Source organism: Trichomonas vaginalis, chromosome VI, assembly GCF_026262505.1.
Source record: "Trichomonas vaginalis G3 chromosome VI, whole genome shotgun sequence".
Lineage (NCBI taxonomy): Eukaryota > Parabasalia > Trichomonadida > Trichomonadidae > Trichomonas > Trichomonas vaginalis.
The window spans coordinates 19,185,527-19,204,478 of record NC_067208.1 but is presented as its reverse complement, the minus strand read 5'-3'; the positions used below and the strand labels follow the sequence as shown (position 1 = coordinate 19,204,478).

The 18,952-nt window shown below is 30.3% G+C and overlaps 5 protein-coding genes and 2 pseudogenes across 7 annotated transcripts, besides 1 other annotated feature; 4 read left to right on the top strand and 3 right to left on the bottom strand.

Annotated features, from left to right (window-relative positions):
• Window positions 1–69: 69 nt before the first annotated feature.
• Window positions 70–2,348, bottom strand: TVAGG3_0892170 (annotated as a pseudogene). Its single transcript has one exon. A coding segment is annotated over exon 1 (2,279 nt).
• A 934-nt stretch (window positions 2,349–3,282) lies between these two features.
• On the top strand, window positions 3,283–4,107 carry TVAGG3_0892160 (uncharacterized protein; the record flags this gene model as incomplete). The annotated part of the gene is made up of 1 exon (XM_001316111.1): window positions 3,283–4,107. One exon carries the CDS (start codon window positions 3,283–3,285, stop codon window positions 4,105–4,107), a length of 825 nt encoding a protein of 274 aa, XP_001316146.1.
• Window positions 4,108–4,255: 148 nt separating this feature from the next.
• TVAGG3_0892150 (A-type inclusion protein-related family) lies at window positions 4,256–10,356 on the bottom strand (the record flags this gene model as incomplete). Its single annotated transcript, XM_001316112.1, has 1 exon — window positions 4,315–10,347. One exon carries the CDS (start codon window positions 10,345–10,347, stop codon window positions 4,315–4,317), a length of 6,033 nt encoding a protein of 2,010 aa, XP_001316147.1.
• Window positions 10,357–10,578: 222 nt separating this feature from the next.
• TVAGG3_0892140 (uncharacterized protein) lies at window positions 10,579–11,511 on the bottom strand (the record flags this gene model as incomplete). The annotated part of the gene is made up of 1 exon (XM_001316113.1): window positions 10,642–11,172. The coding sequence occupies one exon, from the start codon at window positions 11,170–11,172 to the stop codon at window positions 10,642–10,644; it is 531 nt and encodes a 176-aa protein (XP_001316148.1).
• A 976-nt stretch (window positions 11,512–12,487) lies between these two features.
• TVAGG3_0892130 (protein of unknown function, DUF4108 family) lies at window positions 12,488–12,931 on the top strand (the record flags this gene model as incomplete). Its single annotated transcript, XM_051250894.1, has 1 exon — window positions 12,488–12,931. The coding sequence occupies one exon, from the start codon at window positions 12,488–12,490 to the stop codon at window positions 12,929–12,931; it is 444 nt and encodes a 147-aa protein (XP_051086369.1).
• A 1,309-nt stretch (window positions 12,932–14,240) lies between these two features.
• On the top strand, window positions 14,241–15,239 carry TVAGG3_0892120 (annotated as a pseudogene). Its single transcript has one exon. A coding segment is annotated over exon 1 (999 nt).
• Window positions 15,240–15,740: 501 nt separating this feature from the next.
• Window positions 15,741–18,952: part of a mobile genetic element that runs on past the window's edge.
• On the top strand, window positions 16,482–17,244 carry TVAGG3_0892110 (uncharacterized protein; the record flags this gene model as incomplete). Its single annotated transcript, XM_051250893.1, has 1 exon — window positions 16,482–17,244. A coding segment is annotated over one exon (763 nt), but the record flags the coding sequence as incomplete, so codon positions are not given.

Sequence of the window (18,952 nt, the reverse complement as noted above, 5' to 3'; positions counted from 1 at the left end):
AAACAATGTTTCATTTCTATATGTTTTGTTGAAATTTAACCTTTTATTTTCACCGAGTTCATCCAAAGATTAAACGTTATATGCTCGTAAGTAAAAAGGGTTGTTGTATTTGTGTACATTTTCTTTCAGTTCTTCCATTCTATGCTGAATATTTTCATCTGATGTTGGAGTCTTTTGTATGTCGGCAAACATTTTTCGATATTCTTCTACCATGTCAGCCGAATTTTTCTTAGACTCTTGGAAAGATTCCATATTCACCTCATACTCTTGTTGAGGGTCAAGATTTTTCGGCTGTTCCAAATCTTCATCTAGTTCTGTGAAGTTAGTTTCCAAAGGAGGGACTTGTTCGTTTCCTTCTGGCTCTTCTAGCTGTTGTTGCTGAACTATTTCTTCCATGTCTGGTTGTATCTGAACTTCTTCCTGTGGAGTTTCTTGTACCTCATCTGCTGGCATTTCATATATTCCGAGACCGTTTTTAACAAGTTCCCTATCTAAGTCATCCGGACTCATAAACCTTTCTTCTTTCGTTCCGTCTCTATTTTTTACGCGTTTCATGAAGAGAGTTGAATTGTCATTTAGCTCTGACACCAAATATCTCGGAGTAAATTCAGTCATGTCATTTGGATGATATGCTATTAAATCATATCCCTTAGCGAGCTTGTATTTTCCAGGTTTGAAATTATATCCCATTTGGTGCTGAGCCATAAAGCTAAATAGGTTCGGGTCAGTATTTCCTTCCTTGAACTTTCTAATAGCTTCTTTATATCTGTCACTAAAGTCAAGAGTAGCTGGGTAACCATAGTCTTCTTTAAGCATTTTTAAGAAATCTTGGTTTCCTTGTTCTCTACTTCTTTTATGTCCTTGCTCTGTTTGTGGTTGTTGTTGTGCAGGGTTTTGAACTGTTGGTTGTGGTGCAGTGTTTTGAACTGTTGGTTGTGGTGCAGTGTTTTGAACTGTTGGTTGTGGTGCAGTGTTTTGAACTGTTGGTTGCTGTGCTGGTTGTGGTTGTGCTGGATTTTGAACTGTTGGTTGTTGTGTTGGTTTTGGTGCATGCCTGTGTCTGTGTCCATGTGACGATGTAAATGTTTTAGGTAGTCCTGGTGCAGGTGCTTCTCTTGGAGGGTTTGGTGGTATATAAGTTCCACTAGCTAGTATATAAGTTCCACCAGCTGGTATATAAGTTCCACCAGCTGGCACATATGTTCCATCTGCAGCATAGTGTCCTACCTGACTTTTCGTTTTTAAGAAAGCATTTACTAGGTCTGTTTTGGTCTGTTGTAACTCTTTTTCTTGACTTTCCACAACAGTTGCTCTAACGGCGTCATAGGCACTTTGAACTGCCTGTCTCGTTGCTGCATCTGTTATTTTCGTCATATTTTGTGCTACTTCTCTTAACTCTTTGTCGAAACCTTCAGACTTCAGTTTCTTTCCAGATGAGAAGTCGTTCACTAGTTTCACCTTACTATGAAGAGCTTCGAAGGCGTTCTTAAAGTCAGCATTCATTAAAGCTTCATTTGAACTGTCTTCATCCGCTTGTATTTTTGTCCTTATTGACCCTATAAGTTGGGCTGCTTTAGCGTTGGCTTGGCATCTAACCAGTCATTGTTAGCTTTTATATATTCTGCGCTTTTCATTGCCTTTTGCATGGCTGCGTCGTTATTTTTACTTTCTTGTGCTAAGTTTTCATACTGTACGGTTTGGTTTTGCAACTGTAAAAGTTTTTCTGCCTTTACATTTGCTTCAACTTCTTTTTTATACTCATCGCTATCCATATATGTCTTCAGGGCTTTTTGTTTTATTTCTTCATCTTTCAGTACTTTATATTGAGTAGTATGGTTTTTCAAATTTACAACATCTTGTTCCATTTTTGCTACTTCTGCTGCTTTTTCTGACACTTTTTTCGCATATTCCTCTGTACTTAGTTCTTTCAGTTGTTCTTCTTTCTTCTTTTTCTCTACGTTTAACTCATTGAGTTTCTTTGTGTGTCTGTCATATTCTAGTTTCTTTTCGTTTTCACTTATTTGCTTCTGTATGTCTATGTTTGACTTTTTGACATCTGATATTTGATTTTTGAGTGAACTCAAATTCATTTGACTTTGAGGGTTATAGGCTGTTCCGTCTGCAGCTCCACCATAGCCTGCCATTTTCGCTAAAAGTGCCGCTCTTAAACCTCCACTCTGTGCACCAAGAACTCGGTTTAAAAGCATAGGATTGCTTGACATTTGTTGCAACATAGTGGGGTCATTCATAATTTGTTGTTGCAACTGTTGTTGTGGTGTCAGTTTTACTATTGGATGTTTCAATGCTCTCTTCCTCTTACGTATATTCTTACGTAGCTTACGTGGCATTTTAAGTGAAGTAAAAAACAGTTTTTGACAGATGTTTATATGACACTATTTGTTCAGCACAAAAAACTACTCGGTCAAAGTGTTGTCAGTTTTGTAAAATAACTGTCCTATCGTTCTATAATGGGGAAAAGGCTTCTCAAAGTATACTTCCTTAGAACGCCTGTAACTTTTCCTGTAGCGACGATAGACCCTTACTTGTCCGGACAAAGTTATACTAAACATCTTCAGGGCTAGAAGGGGCGCAGCCCCTGGAAGCCCCACTACCTTTTTTTTTTTTTTTTTTTTTTTAAGAGAGTGGAAAGATATTGAAAGAATATTAGATTTGGACACTATCGATTTTTTCAATGGAGTTTTTTGCATGATAAGGATTTACATTAAGTGTTTATCAAACTTCTTAACAATTTAGAAATGATGTGAATGTGATATACCTAAAACAAGAAAATATTTTAATTTTAAATTTATTATTAATATTATTAAAGATGAACTTATACTCACTTGATACCCTCTCATTTTTTTGATACTCTCTTACTTGTGAAGCATATCTAATAAAATGATCATATTTTTTTATTATTATTTTCATTTTTGATTTATTAATCATATGATCATATTATGCCAAATCATAGTATTTATCAGATTTGCAAAAAATATAAGACATTGTCTCTCACACCAAAAAAAAAATACAGAATAGCAAGTATGAGTCAGTAAACGATCTTTACTCGTTTTTTCATCTCTGATTTAAAGTGAATACGAATGAAGTAAATATAGTATATTCAATATGAATCGCAATTTTAATATTATTTAACACAATGAATTAAATAAATGATGTACTATGCATTGTATAAAATAAATCGAGAATAACAATTGAATCATTTTTAATGTGTCTGAATTTTATTGCTCACAATTATTTCTGCGCTTCATAAAATCATTTTTATAAATGAATGAGCATTCACCAGCTCAGGAATCAGCTAGTGGAAAAACAGAATCAGTGCACAATGCTAACTTTTGGTCTCCAGAACTGATATATCCTGAAAATACGGTTCCTGAAGTTTTGTTCCGTAGGATCATAACAAGAATGATGTCTAGTGGTGAATCATTTTGCAGTGTTAGTGAAGCAGAAAGGCAAAATATGTTAATAGGTCCAACATTGTTTGCACTGTCAAAGATGAAAAAGCCATTATTTTATAATATCTCTGTCGTTTACGTCGATAATGGATATCCTGAGTTATACATGAAATCAAATTTTACAAAAAAAGACAATTTCATTTTCCCATTCAACTTATTTGACTGGATCAAGCTATACAATGCTTCAGGAAAAATAGAAATTTTCTGCGCCAAAATTGACGTTGATGATGCTATTCTATTTTGCAAATGGCTTCCAATTATCTACTACGATGTGATTGAAGACATCTATCAGAGATATCAATTAATTAAAAATAATAAACATGTAATGTCATCCCTTGAAATGGACAAGATGCTGCAAATAGAAATTGTTCATGGGTGCATGGATAAGGATGCTTTATGGGAAACACAAATATCAGAAATTATAATTCATTGCATCAACCATCCAGATGAATCTACCAAGATAAATTATAAAGCCCTCATGGATGAGAAAAGTACTCCTGAATCCGATGTTGAAGTTGACATCTTGAGTAGTACAGTTAAATGTGTGAGTAACGCTAATATTTCAAAAACAATGATAGATATCTATGATATTGAACGGCTTTTTTCAGGATCACCAAATCTTGATTTGGATTATTAAAATGAAAACATTTAATAAACATTTGAAATTAATGAAACATATAACTTTCATGATAACATTTTAATCCCTATAAATATATAATAACAAGCATCATATAAAACAGTAACATTTATAAGCATATAATGATGAAAAATGGTTTTATTAGTAATAACTCTTAACATTAAAATATTTACATACATAATACAAATAAAAATACATTTATTTGGCTCATTCTCTCATTTTTATCATTAATTCGTTGTGTTGTTCTGAAATAAAATGTGCAGTATTACTGATTGCTTTTGTTGTCATCCTTGCCAATTTTTCTGTTGAATCGGTTACTTTTGAATGAATTCTTAATAATTTGATCTCATCGCTTTGAGATGATATCTGTTTTGAAATCTTAGATGAAGCTTCGTCGTTTTTGAGGATAATTTCCTTTAACTCTAGCACTTCTTGTTTAAATTGTTCTAATGCTTCGGAACAATGGCAATGTCTGTCTGTTTCCATTATTGAATTTGCATTATTTTCAAGAGATTTAAGTTTCCTTTGCAATGTTCTAATTGTCTTTCTTGATGACTGTAATTCATTTAATTGTGAATTCAATGAAATTGATTCTTTCTGGAGTTGAATGTATTTTTCTTGAAGCAAAGTGTATTCTTCATCTTTTTGTTCTTTATCTCCTTTTTGATCAATGAAACTTCTTATATTTTCATATTCTGATCTAAATTTTTCAAGATCTTGCAAAAGTTTATTGTTTTGATTTTGAAGTTTCTTTTTCTCTTCTGATAGTTTTTTCAATTTTGTATTTAATGATTTGATTTTATTCTCGTTAGCTTTAGTTACTTCATCAGTATTATTGCTGAAGTTTTGTCTGTCCGAACTAATTGCATCCGAAAGCTTAGAATTTGCATTTATTAACTCTGATTGCATTTGTGACAAACGGAATTTAAGTTCTGCGATTTCTTCTTTGAGTTTAGTTTCTTCTTTGCTTTCTTCCCCTGCAATCATCATTGAGCTTTCCCTAAGAGTGTCATTCTCCTTTTGCAATTTTCTGATTTGCTTTGTAAGATCTGTAATTGTATTTTTCAATCCTTCGATTGTTTGTGACATTTGCCTTATTTCATTCTCTGGAGAAGACTTATTTGAAATTAATGAATCAATTCTATTATTTAGAATTAATTTTTCATTCTCTAATTCGGCTATTTTGTTTTTGGTGAATTTTTTTTCGTTTTCGAGAGAAACTATTTGCTTCTGCATTGAAAAATTAATATTTTCCAGCTCTGATATCTTTTGACGGTTTATCTTTGTTGAAGTGTTGTTGCTATTCCTCTCAAACTCCAATTCAGAAATTCTTTTGTTTAGTTTTTCATTTTCTTTGGAAATTTCTTCGAATTTCTGTCTAAATTCTTGAATTGTTTTGCTTTGTCTTGGAGAAAATTTACTAGAATTTATTTCTTCTGCTAGTTCAGCATTCTTTGTTTGTAATTTCTGATTTTCTTTTTGCAGTTCTTCGATCTTTGTATTCAATTCTTTTTGGTCCTTTGCTCTACTTATTTTCGATACAGCATCAGAAATAATGTCCATATCGTTTAATTTTTTCTTAAGATTCTCATCTACTTCTGTCATTCTGTTAATTTCCTTTTGGCAATTTGCAAGTTGTGAATCTAATTCTTCTTTTGCAATACTCAATTCAGAAATATTTTCTTTCATTTCCTCCAGTTGCTTCTCGGCTTTTGTTGCTCTATCAAGTAAATGATCCCTTTCTATTTGAATATGCTTAGTCTTTGTTGGGGAAGGTCTTTGCTTGAGAATGTTATTTTCTTTGGTCAAATCATTGATTTTTGTTTTAGCATCCTCTAAATCAAGTTCTGCCTTGGTTGTTCTTGCAAGTAGGTTATCTCTTTCTGCTTCAACGCTTTTAACCTTTCTTGGAGAAGGTCTTAGCTTGAGGGTGTCGTTTTCCTTTGCTAGTGAATCGAGTCTGGATTTAATATCTTCTAATTCTAACTCTGCTTTGGCAGCTCTTTCAAGCAATTTATCTCTTTCCAATTCGAGGCTCTTTGTTTTTGTTGGTGATGAACGAAGCTGTAAGCTCTCGTTGATTTTGGTGATTTGCTCATTTTTCTCGCTCAGATCATTAATTTTGGATTTTAGTTCATTAATTTCGTTGTCTTTTAACTCAAGCTGTGATTTAATGTCTTGAAGAAGTTTCAGAGATTTCTGAGATTTCAATTTAATATTCTCTTGAGTCAAATTATCATTTTCATGTCTCAGATTTTCGATAGTCTGCAACAAACTTTCATTCAAGTTTTCAAGATTCTCATCACTTTCATTTTTGTTTGTCGACAGAACTGATGTTGTATTTATTAATTTTATTCCCTTTTTTGATGTCTGTGGTTGAGGAGTTTTAAGAAGGGAGCTATAAGATAAAAAGCTGCTGTTGTTGTTCTTTAATTGATTTATTTCTTCTTCTAATTCTTTATTTTTGGATGTTAATTGTGCTATTTCTTGTTGAAGAATTTCTACTTTTTCTTTCGGTGAAAAAGTTGTTAACTTTGATTTCATTTTTTCAATTTCAAGTTTTAGATTCGAATTTTCGTGTATTAATGATTCATTTTCATCTCTTAATTCAATCACTTCTTGTTTGTTGTAGTCATCATCTCCGCTGTTTTGGTTTAATTTAGCAATTTCATCTTTCATTTCTTTGTTTTCTTGTGTTAAGAACTCAATTTTCGAATGCATATTTTGATTTTCGAAGCTAAGATCTTCGATTTTTTGTTTCATTTCTTCGTAATCGTTTCCGTATTCATCAACAATTGTTTTGAGAGATTGATACTCTGTCTTTGCTTTTTCATTTGATTTCGTGAGTTTGTTGTTTTCTTCTTTGAGTTTGTTGTTTTCTTCAGATAAGGAAGCGAGTTTATTATTCATCTCTGTTTCAAGAAGACTTAATGAGTGAGTATCATTCATTTGATCAATAATTTGTTTTAATTCTTTGCTTTCTTTGCCAAGTTTCTCGTTTTCTTCTGTAAGTTTTGTTAATTTTAATTTTAATTCTTTTTCTATTGAATTATTTTGTAAATCAATCTTAAGTTTTTCGTTTTCTTTTTTGAGTTTTCCATTTTCTTCAGTCAAACTTGTAAGCTTTGAATTCATTTCTGTTTCTAACAAGCTTAATGAATGTGTGTTTTGAAGTGCTTCATTTTCTGCTTGTAAATCTTCTATTTCTTCCTTAAGTTTTTTATTTTCTTCTGTTAATGCAGTAAGTTTGCTGTTCATCTCTTCAAGTAAGCTCAAATTTTGGGGATTGTCAATATCTGATTCGAGTTTTTCATTCTCTTTTTGCAATAATTCATAATCATTTTTAATTTTATCTAGTTTAGATTTCAATTCATTATTTTCGCCTGTCAAAGTCAGCACGATTCTCTTTTGTTTATCTAATTCTTCGGTTTTATCTTTGTTTTGTTCATTAATTTTTGTCAAATTCTTCTCGAAGAAATCTAATGTATCTTTTAGTGATTTGTTTTCAGCTAGAGTTTCTTCTTTTTCTCTTTTGATGTTTTCGTTTTCATTCTTCAGCATATCATTTTCCTCATTAAGATTCGTTAATTTGTTGTTCATCTCTGTTTCTAGCAGGCTTAATGAATGGGAATTTTGGATATTTTCGATTTCAGTCTTAAGTTCATTATTTTCTTTAGATAAGCTCTCTATTTTACTATTTAAATCTTCATTCTCTTTCTTAAGCTGCGAAATTTCTGATTCGTTTTGGGCTTTGATTTCATCAATTGTGAATTCTAATGTTGATTTCTGTTCTGATATATTATTAATTTGATTCTTGAGTTCATCAATCTCTTCTGTTAAGGCAATGATCTTTGAGCTTGATTCATTCTCTGACTCAATTTTCTCTACTTGGATTGAATCTAGTTCATTCTTAATTGACTCTAATTCTTCTTGAAGTTTAGATTTTTCTCCAATCAATTTTTCAATAGTCTCTTTATTATTTTCAAAATTTTGTTTCGAAATCTGCGATTGAAGTTCATTGTAATTTGCTCTTAGTTTTTCAAGTTCTTCTGACATTTGATTTCTTTCATCTTCTACTTTTATTAATACTTCTACTTGACTTCTAAGATCTTCATTTTCTATACTGATTGAATCAAAATTATCCTTCTCTTTTTTCAGATCTTCGATTTCCTTCTTTAGATTTTCGATTGTTTCCACATCATTATTTTCATCGATTGATTCTTTTACCAGTGATTTATTCACTAATTTCTGTAAATCATCGCTGATATTTGATGAATTTTCATCTTCTTTCTCTATCTGCTTCTTCAGAATTTCATTCTCTGATTGAATTTCTTTCATTTTTTCTTCACTTGATTTAATTTCTTTCCTTAGTTCTTCGTTGTCGTTAATTTGATTTTGTTGTTTCTCTTTTAACTCTTCTATTTTTTTTCTTAATTTGTCAGCTTCATCTCGTACTTTCTTAAGTTCTTCTTCTTTGTTTATTACTGTTTGTTTTGTTCTTTGCAATTCTTCGTTGAGTTGTTCGTTTCCTTGTTTCAAATTATTTTCCTTATTTTCATTCTCCTGTCTTTCGTTTTTGATTCTTTGTAATTCATTGTTGAGATCTTGGTTTTCTTTCTTGTATTTATCCAACTCCTCCATTTCTGAGTTAATTAATCTATCATTTTCATCTTTGAGTAATTTCTTTTCTTGTGCCAATTTGTCGAAATCTTTTTCTTTCTCTTTCATTTGATTCATTTCATTATTGAGTTTCTGAATGATTTCATTCTGTGCCTCCCTGCTTTTAATTAATTTGTCATTTTCTTCTCTAAGTTTATAAAGTTCATCTTCATTTGTTAGTGATGAAATTTCATTTTTCTGGTTTTCGTTCTCTTTCTTGAGATTTTCTTTCGCGGCATTTGATTCTTCCATAATTCTCTCATTTTCTTCTCTTAGTAATGTGTTCTCGTCCTTCATTTTGATGTACTCCGACTTGAGATTTTGGTTTTCTTTTAGAATTGAGTTCATTTTTTCTTTGTATACTGTCAGCTGATTGATTTGGTCCCTTAATTGATCATTTTCCTCTTTCACGAGTCTCACTGCTTCAACTTGCTTCTGAAAATCATCTGAATTAGATTCTGTCTTCGTCACTTGTTGCTTTTCTAATTCTTCAGATAAATCATCAATTTCTTTCTCGAGAATCGAAATTGTTTGTATTGATTTCTTTGCAGACTTCTCTAATTCTGTTATTTTAGCATTTAAATTCGCATTTTCTTCCTCAAAATTTGAAATTTCTTGTTGGAGATTTTTAATTTCGTTGTTTTTGTCATCGATTTCTGATTTTATCTTCAATAATTCATCATTTCCAGCATTTTGAGCAGAGTTTTGCTCTATCTTTGAAAGGGAAAGCTGCTCTTGAAGATTTGAATTTTGGGATTTTAATGTTGAAATAGCTTTTGATGACTCCTCTCTGAATTTTGTTAGTCTGTCTTCGGTTGCTACACTCTTTACTCGCTCTTCATCCAAATCATTTTGTAATTTAATCAATTGTTGTTTTAATTTATTGATTTCAGATTCAGAATTTGATGTATTAGATTGATCATTCTTATTATTATGTTCATCTGCTAATTTTGCAAGTTCAAGCTCGTAAACATCGATTTGTTTTTCATATCTTGAGGTTTCTAATTTAAATTGTGATTTAAGCTGCTCAATTTGTTTTTTCAGTTGATCGATATTTTTATCTGATGACTTTTTTTCATTAACTAGTGCATCGCATTGATTTATTTTTTCATCAAGCTGATTTTGTAGAGATCTAGAAAGTTCATGAAATCCTTCTATTTCTTTTCGTAATTCATCGTTTTCTTTCGATGCTATTTCGAGTTTTTCGATCAAATCGTTATGATTTAAAAAACTGCTACTAGAATCTATTAAAGATCTAGCTAAATTACCTTCTCTACTTGGTGAATTTGGAGATAGTGATGAATTGCTACTTGATGTTGAGTTTTTTGTTAATATTTCATTTGACGGTCCTTCATATTTTGCAATTATCTTTTTTAATCGTATAATTTCCTCATTGTTATGTATTCTTAGATCGTCAATTTTCATTTTATAATTAAATAACTGATTTTGAAGCTCAGTAACTGTTTTATTGTACTGATCAACTGTAATAAAATGAGATGTTTGTGTGTTTGATGGTGGTGGTGTCAATCCTCCTTCTGAACTTGTTTCCCATATTTTAGAAGTCCTGATAGGAGTCGACATGAATAAAGGGTCCACTGTAAGGCCAAATAAGACCTATCGTCATTCCAAAAATAGTGGTCGAGATGGAATGACCAACAAAGAGAATAAGTCAAATAAATGTATTTTTATTTGTATTATGTATGTAAATATTTTAATGTTAAGAGTTATTACTAATAAAACCATTTTTCATCATTATATGCTTATAAATGTTACTGTTTTATATGATGCTTGTTATTATATATTTATAGGGATTAAAATGTTATCATGAAAGTTATATGTTTCATTAATTTCAAATGTTTATTAAATGTTTTCATTTTAATAATCCAAATCAAGATTTGGTGATCCTGAAAAAAGCTGTTCAATATCATAGATATTTATCATTGTTTTTGAAATATTAGCGTTACTCACCCATTTAACTGTACTACTCAAGATGTCAACTTCAACATCGGATTCAGGAGTACTTTTCTCATCCATGAGGGCTTTATAATTTATCTTGGTAGATTCATCTGGATGGTTGATGCAATGAATTATAATTTCTGATATTTGTGTTTCCCATAAAGCATCCTTATCCATGCACCCATGAACAATTTCTATTTGCAGCATCTTGTCCATTTCAAGGGATGACATTACATGTTTATTATTTTTAATTAATTGATATCTCTGATAGATGTCTTCAATCACATCGTAGTAGATAATTGGAAGCCATTTGCAAAATAGAATAGCATCATCAACGTCAATTTTGGCGCAGAAAATTTCTATTTTTCCTGAAGCATTGTATAGCTTGATCCAGTCAAATAAGTTGAATGGGAAAATGAAATTGTCTTTTTTTGTAAAATTTGATTTCATGTATAACTCAGGATATCCATTATCGACGTAAACGACAGAGATATTATAAAATAATGGCTTTTTCATCTTTGACAGTGCAAACAATGTTGGACCTATTAACATATTTTGCCTTTCTGCTTCACTAACACTGCAAAATGATTCACCACTAGACATCATTCTTGTTATGATCCTACGGAACAAAACTTCAGGAACCGTATTTTCAGGATATATCAGTTCTGGAGACCAAAAGTTAGCATTGTGCACTGATTCTGTTTTTCCACTAGCTGATTACTGAGCTGGTGAATGCTCATTCATTTATAAAAATGATTTTATGAAGCGCAGAAATAATTGTGAGCAATAAAATTCAAACACATTAAAAATGATTCAATTGTTATTCTCAATTTATTTTATACAATGCATAGTACATCATTTATTTAATTCATTGTGTTAAATAATATTAAAATTGCGATTCATATTGAATATACTATATTAGTAGTATATGTGAAAGGGTTTAGTGACTTTTTTTGTTACATCTATATATAGACGATGCATTAAAATATAATTTATAAACACATTAAAAAAATTAACATTAATTTTAAAATAATTTATTTTTTCATCTTTTATAAAAGAAGCTATATATATAGATGATGTCAGATATTCCGCGATTAATTAAACATTGTTTAAATCCTGAATGGGTTAAACTTCAATTTAAAAATGAAGATTGTGAATTATTAAATGAATATGAAAGCCAAAATAAGCTAATGAGGTATAAATATAATGATAAAGAATATTTAATTTCATGGAATCAATGGAGTCATAATCAAAGACCTCATAAACGAGAAGAAGAAATTGAAAATAATGAAATGGAAATCATTGATGACATTAAAGAGGATGGAATTCCTAAATTTTGTAGAAAAACCTTTAGAACTAAGTTAGGAGCATATAAACGTAGAGTATTAAATCCTGAATACATAAAACATTTATTTAAAAAGGAAGACTGTGAATTATTAAACGCTAATGAATATGAAACCAATAAATCAAAATTGAAATATAAATATATTGGAAGTGATGAAAGGTGTAAAGATAAAGATAAAGTTTATTCAGTTTCATATAATAACTGGCACACGTTAGGGATAAGAAAACATTTAGGAGATTATGGTAAAAGTTCTGAATTCTTTAAATCTAGTATGTACGAGAGAGTAAAAGAAATTAGAAATAATTATTTTCATGAATAAAAAATAAATTTTAAAAATTCATGTCTTACATTTTTTGAATAATTTATTTTTTTATTTAATGATAAATGAGCGGATCAAGATTCGTAACCGTCAATCAATTAATGGATGTTCTTTCACCAATTCTTGAAAATGTTAAACAAGTAGATGTTTATTTCGATGATTATGTAGAAAGTTTATATTATAAAGGTAAGTTTAATATTAAACCTATTGCTTTTGCATTTGATAATAAATTAATTGAAAATGCAAAAATTTGGGAATTAATTCCGAATATTGAATTTATAACAAATATTAATGATAAATGGTTTAAACGAATTCCAACCACAAAAGTTCTTTGTAAATTAATGATCAAAACTGAGGAAAAAGAATTTAACGGGTTTAAATATCATCCAAATAAAGTTTCAGAACTAGAAAATGAAAAACTTCAGAAAAAATTAAACGATAGACTTTCAAATGATCGTATTGAAAAAATAAATAAACTAGCAGAAGTTGCATTTAATAATGAAATATTTGATGAATATAACCTTGAACTCAGTGATGGACTTTAAGTCCTGGGCACTTTGTGCCTTGGGCTTTAAGGACCCGGGCTCAACGAGTCATGATTTATGATATCAATTATCTGATTTATTCTTTCTTCAATCTCTTCTATTCTTTTTGTTAAATCATCTATTTTCATTAATGAGGTGATTCTTGATTGAGGAATAGATTTCAAACTAACCACTCCTTTTATTTTTGAAATTTTGAATCCATTAACTTTAAACATTTTATTCAATTTACACGTTGTCAATTCTTCAAATAATTTTTTATTATTAGCATAATAGTTATTAAATTCTTCAACAGATGAAAAAATTTTTATTTCAGTAATTGGTTTAACAACGTTTATTTTTTGTTGAACATTTTCACTTTCATTTATTTCTTCCTCCTTTGTTTCATTTATTTTTAAAATTGGTTTCATTTATTATAAAATAAAAATTAGAATATAAGTGATAAAATATATTTTTTAATTAATATTAAATCAGAAATGGCGGCAGGATTCTTTAAAAAATTATGGGATGGAATTAAGAAAGCTGCAGGTTGGGTTCATAAAAATATTATTAAACCCGTTGCAAACTTTTTGGCACCAGTAGCGAAAACGGCAGGAACTATCATAGGTGGAGTATTAGGTACAAAAGCAGGTAATCCAGCGATGGGAGCACAAGCAGGTAACGCAATTGGTGGAATTGCTGAAGGAATACTTAATAAAATAGGGGGTGGATAGTGGAAAAATAAATAAATATTATTTTTATCTTAGTATCGGTTGTAGTCTTTGATAAACTTTTTCTCCTTTATTTAAAATTTCTCTTATTGGGGCAGCTTTTGGCGTTATTGATTCAGCAACGTCACTAATTGCTTCTTTATTCTTAAATATCCAATTTGCTCCTTTCTTCATTGTTTCCCAAACTTTATGCGCTCCTCTTTTTACTTTATCCCACAGTTTCTTAAAGAATCCTGCAGCCATAGTTGATTATTTCATTAAAATTAAAAATTCATTTTCATCTTTTAATTTTGATTTTTTATTTATTAATAAATGACGACTAACTATTTAGTGCCAAACACCAAACCGATTAATGGAAATGTGTTTCATTCATTCGAAAAGATAAATGAAATATTCGCAAAGAATGACGGTAGAAGATATTATAGAGAACTTGAAAGTTCATGCTATGACTCTGATGCTCCATATTTTGATGATAAACAAACTCATTTAAGAATTACAAATCCGGCTCATGATGTGAACCAATTAGGTGACACATATATTAAACGCAAAGTTAAAGCAACTCTAGTTTCAAATAAAGCTTTCACATGCGATGCCGCTTTTAAATGCATGCGTTTATTCGTTGGTTACAAATCATCAAATCAAAGCTTTAAACAATTAGAAGTAGAAACCGAAAGAGGTGATGCCGGTTATCTTCAGATGGATTGCGCCCGTGAATCTTTCGCATTTGCAACATATAAACCAAAATCAGAAAGGAAAGTTAAAAAGTTTGTTCATTCGTTATATAATAATGTTCAAAAATATGATAACTCAGTATGTGGTAAATATATTGACCCTTCAGAAGTTTTCAAGAAAGCAAATGAAGAAGTTGATATCACTTTTGATATGATTATTCCGGTAAATGATTTGTTAGCATTTCAGGCGTTCGATGATTATCCTAAATCATTTGGTGAAATCATTCTTAAATATTATGTTTTCAGGGATACTTTAGTATTTTGTCAGGTTGACCCGTTAAGAGTTGCTGATTTACAAAATTACGTTTATGAAAAGATAACTGATGAAAATTATGAAAAGATTATGAATCATGTTTATAAATATGATCGCAAATTCCAACAAATCGGACTTCCTACCAAATTAATTACAAGCTTAGCCGCTACATCTGCTGACGCAACAGTTGATGACGTTATTATTTCATGCACAAAGATGGAAGTTTTAGAGGATAAATGCATTACACCAGGATACGGTTTAATTGAAGAATCAGTTAAAGCAATACCACGTTTATTCAGTAAGGAAGATCCATTCATGATTCCAGCTCAACATATTGACGTTCGTTCACTAAATGGAGGTTGCATCACTCCTGAAGGTATCAGCTCAGATTTCTCATACGCTCTTCATAATGTTACAGATGTTGTGTTAACATTTCCGAAGAATGCAATGCAAAGAACGTTTTAGAAAATCCAATGCTTCGAGGTCTTCAGGTCACTATAGATTCCAGAAACTTCCCCGATCAAGCGATGACCACAGTGGGCGACATATTCTTTACACGTATGCTTCAAGCTTCTGATTTAGATGGAGTGAATGAATGCACAGAAGAATACGAGGACTCATTAACTAGACCACTGAATGATGATAATGGCACGCCCATTAGCTAGAACATGGAAAGACCAAACTTCATTCTTATGCACTATTCCAGTTCAACGTGATGGAGCGGGTATATTCTTTGATGGATTAGAAACTTTCAACTCACAAGTTACAGTACAAGTGAAAGCTTATCCAATCATTCAGGGTGAAAATGACACTTACTGTTCAAAAGTGACAAATCCTCCTCAGGTTTGGTTTACTAGGACTACATATTGGACATGGACACCGGATGAAGGTTTGAAATATCATCCAACAGGTACACCACCGCAGTATAGAAGTTCATATGATGAAATATTGATGAATAGAAATGTATAAAATTATAAATTTATTTTTGATTAAATGGATTTAAATTCATCACCCCTTATGAAGAATTAGCGGGAGTATATAATACATACGTAGATGATATGATTAATGAAGCATTGAGTGATAATAGAAATGCTCTATCTAAGGAAAAATTAATGAAAATTCCATATTCTGAATGTTACTTAAATTCAATCACTGCAGCAATTGGTAAACAAAATAAAGGTAAAACATTAACGATATTAAAACAAATTATCATTATTGCTAACACTTCCCCCATTCACATGTGTTAATTTATATCAACCGTTCAGGTTCACCTTCAGATAATACATTTGAATCTTTAAAGCATTTAATCAAAATTCCAATTATTTATTTATCACAAGAAGAAGCAGAAGATTATTTAAAAAACTTTTTAATGTATAAAGAATTATATAATACAATCAAGAAGCAAGGATTAGAGGATAAAATTATTGATAAACAACGGGATGAATTATTTGAAACACTTTCTATTTCAAATTTTGATAGAGAATTTTTGCATTCACTCATTTTTCTAGATGATGCAGTGAAATCAAAACTAATAACAAATGAGAAATCATATTTTAATCAGTTATTAACTCAATGTCGACACATTCAGTGTTCATTCTTCATGGCTGTTCAATACTTCAAAGCATTAAGCACAAACATTAAATCAAACCTGTCCACCCTTTTCATTTTCAGTGGGTTTAGTCGTCAACAGTTGAACGTTATGCTTTATCAAGTGAATTTACCAATGAGCATTAATGAACTTTACACACAATATCAGCAATTAGGTGAACATGGAAAAATAATAGTTGATTTAAATAAAGGAAGTGTTAAATTTGATTAACTTTTTATAATTAATTTTTATTTTTTATTTATAATTAAACATGACAGAAATAGCAAATCTTCTACAGGTTCCATTAAAACAAGGGACAAACAAAAAGGGTGCATATAATAGAACTATGAAAGTTCCAGACGGAATGAAAGAATTAGTCCACATTGTTGCTGGTCTTCAAAAGGATGTTAAACAAATGAGAAACGTTTTAACATTACCAGAAGCTCAAGCATATGCCAAACGTCATGGTCCAAATTGGGAAGCACACGAAGCAGACATTACGGGTCCAAATGGAAAACCTGATGGTATAAATGAAGTTTTCGTTACTGATGGTCAAGGTAATATTAAAGTCATAAATGGGTATAAATTAACTATATCTGATTATCCTAAACGTAAAGCATATAATGAACGTTATCCTATGCAATTTGATGAAAATGGAAAAGCTGTTAAACAATACATTGGAGAAGGTGAAAATGGTCCAATTAATTCATACCGTCATAATCCATATTCTTATTTCAATGAAGAATTAAATGCTATTGAAGAGGGACCGGATGGATTACCACGATATGTTAATCAGTTTGATGGTCAATATACAAATTTGAGACCTGAAATTCCAGCTAAGAAATTCTTTAAAGTTGCTTTATTCGATCCAGTGTTCAATGAACAGAAAGAAGCAATGAAAGCAGAATTTAAACCAATTCAAGTGGCAAGAATTTCTTCATCTTCACTTTCAGAAGCGTTCAAGGAATTGATAAAGAAACCACTTTATTCTCAACAAGGTTATAACTTTGATTTAATTAAAGAAAGTGATAGACGTAAATTAGAAAAATCAGATGGTTTTAAGAATGCATGTAATGAAATGATTAAAGATATTGTAAATGATAAAATAAGACTGGAAGAAACTCAAAGCAATATCAATAACATAATTGGTGCAGTTACAAAGAAAGTATAAGCAAACAATGATGAACCTTGGGATATTACCGTAACAACTAAATAAAACTTTAAATATATTTTTCTTTTTTTATTCAATTATAAATGAGAAGACGTTTCACAAGTCAAAAGAACACAAACGCAAAAGCAGAGATTACGGTTGGTTATAACGTAAATGATGATAAATCACGAATTATTCAAAATGTTAAAGTTAATGTTAGCCCTGAATTAACAAAGTCAGCAACTCAACCAAATTTATTAACTCGTGACTTACCAAAGAATGAGGAGAATGAAGACCCAATCATTTTATCTGAACCCGGTAAAGAACCTGTTGAAATTCCCACTTATCCAACATACCCCCCACCTCTTTCATCAAACATCGAGAACTCAGGAATCTACGATTACAGTCGCAATACGCCATATAAAATAGACATTAATTCAGAATTAATGAAAATTTACCGTGATATAATAATTAATAATTATGATTCAATAATAAATTTAATTGATCAATCCGGTTTAATTATTTTACCTTATGAATCATTAATTCACATTATCGCCATTCTTTGTGATGTTCAGGATTCAGACGTTAAGATTCAATTTTTCATAGATGATGAGGTTTCATGCTGCGGAACAGTTGCAAAAATAAATCCTATAAAGGATATTAGCACAATTAAGATATCAAAGAACGGAACAACAACTGAACTTCATTTAACTTATAATGATATTTATAATAAAATAGTTGATGAATATAAAATATCACTTGAAAAATTCTTTGTTAAGGCCATTTAATATTCAAGCATTAACATTATTGAATAATAATCCTTTGAATCATAATCAATAATAATTGACCTTTCACCAGTTTCTATCGTTTGTTTTATTTCTTTTTGTTCCCCACTATCTGGATCGGTCATTGTAATTGTTTTTGTTATAGTATCAGCTTTATCTTTAACTTCAATCTTTTTTCCATCAGGATATTTAAACCAAAATTCCAAAAATTCGATATTGTCAATCTGTTCATATTTTAATCTATCAATTGCATTTTTAATACCATCTGAAAATCTTATGAAATGGTCATTATATGGGTTTGATTGAACTAAATTCGAATGAAGTGAAATATAACCCGATGATGAATATGACATTGACTCATATTTTCTGAAAACACTAAAATTTATAACATGAATGAATTTCTTATTCGTTGAATTTATGAATTCTTGAGGTAATCTTATTCTAGTTTTATTTATCACTGGAAAATAACGCTTTACCATATTTTTAATCGTAATAAAAAATGTCAATTATCAATATTATTTCGAATAATAGCTGTGAATTAAATTTAACAGTTAGTGGAATTTATAATGTTACTCTCGTTTCTGTGAGTGGTAAATTTAATCCCATTCTTTTAGACCCTTCAGATTATATATCATTTATTAAAGATGACCTTGAAAAAACATATGATATGTATATAAATAATGTGATAACGAAATGGGATATTAACATGATTTTAAGTTATTTAAATGAATCATTTATCGTATGGTATGAAGAAAATTTTAAATCAAAACCTGATAAACTTTTTGAACTTGATGAAATAAATAACCT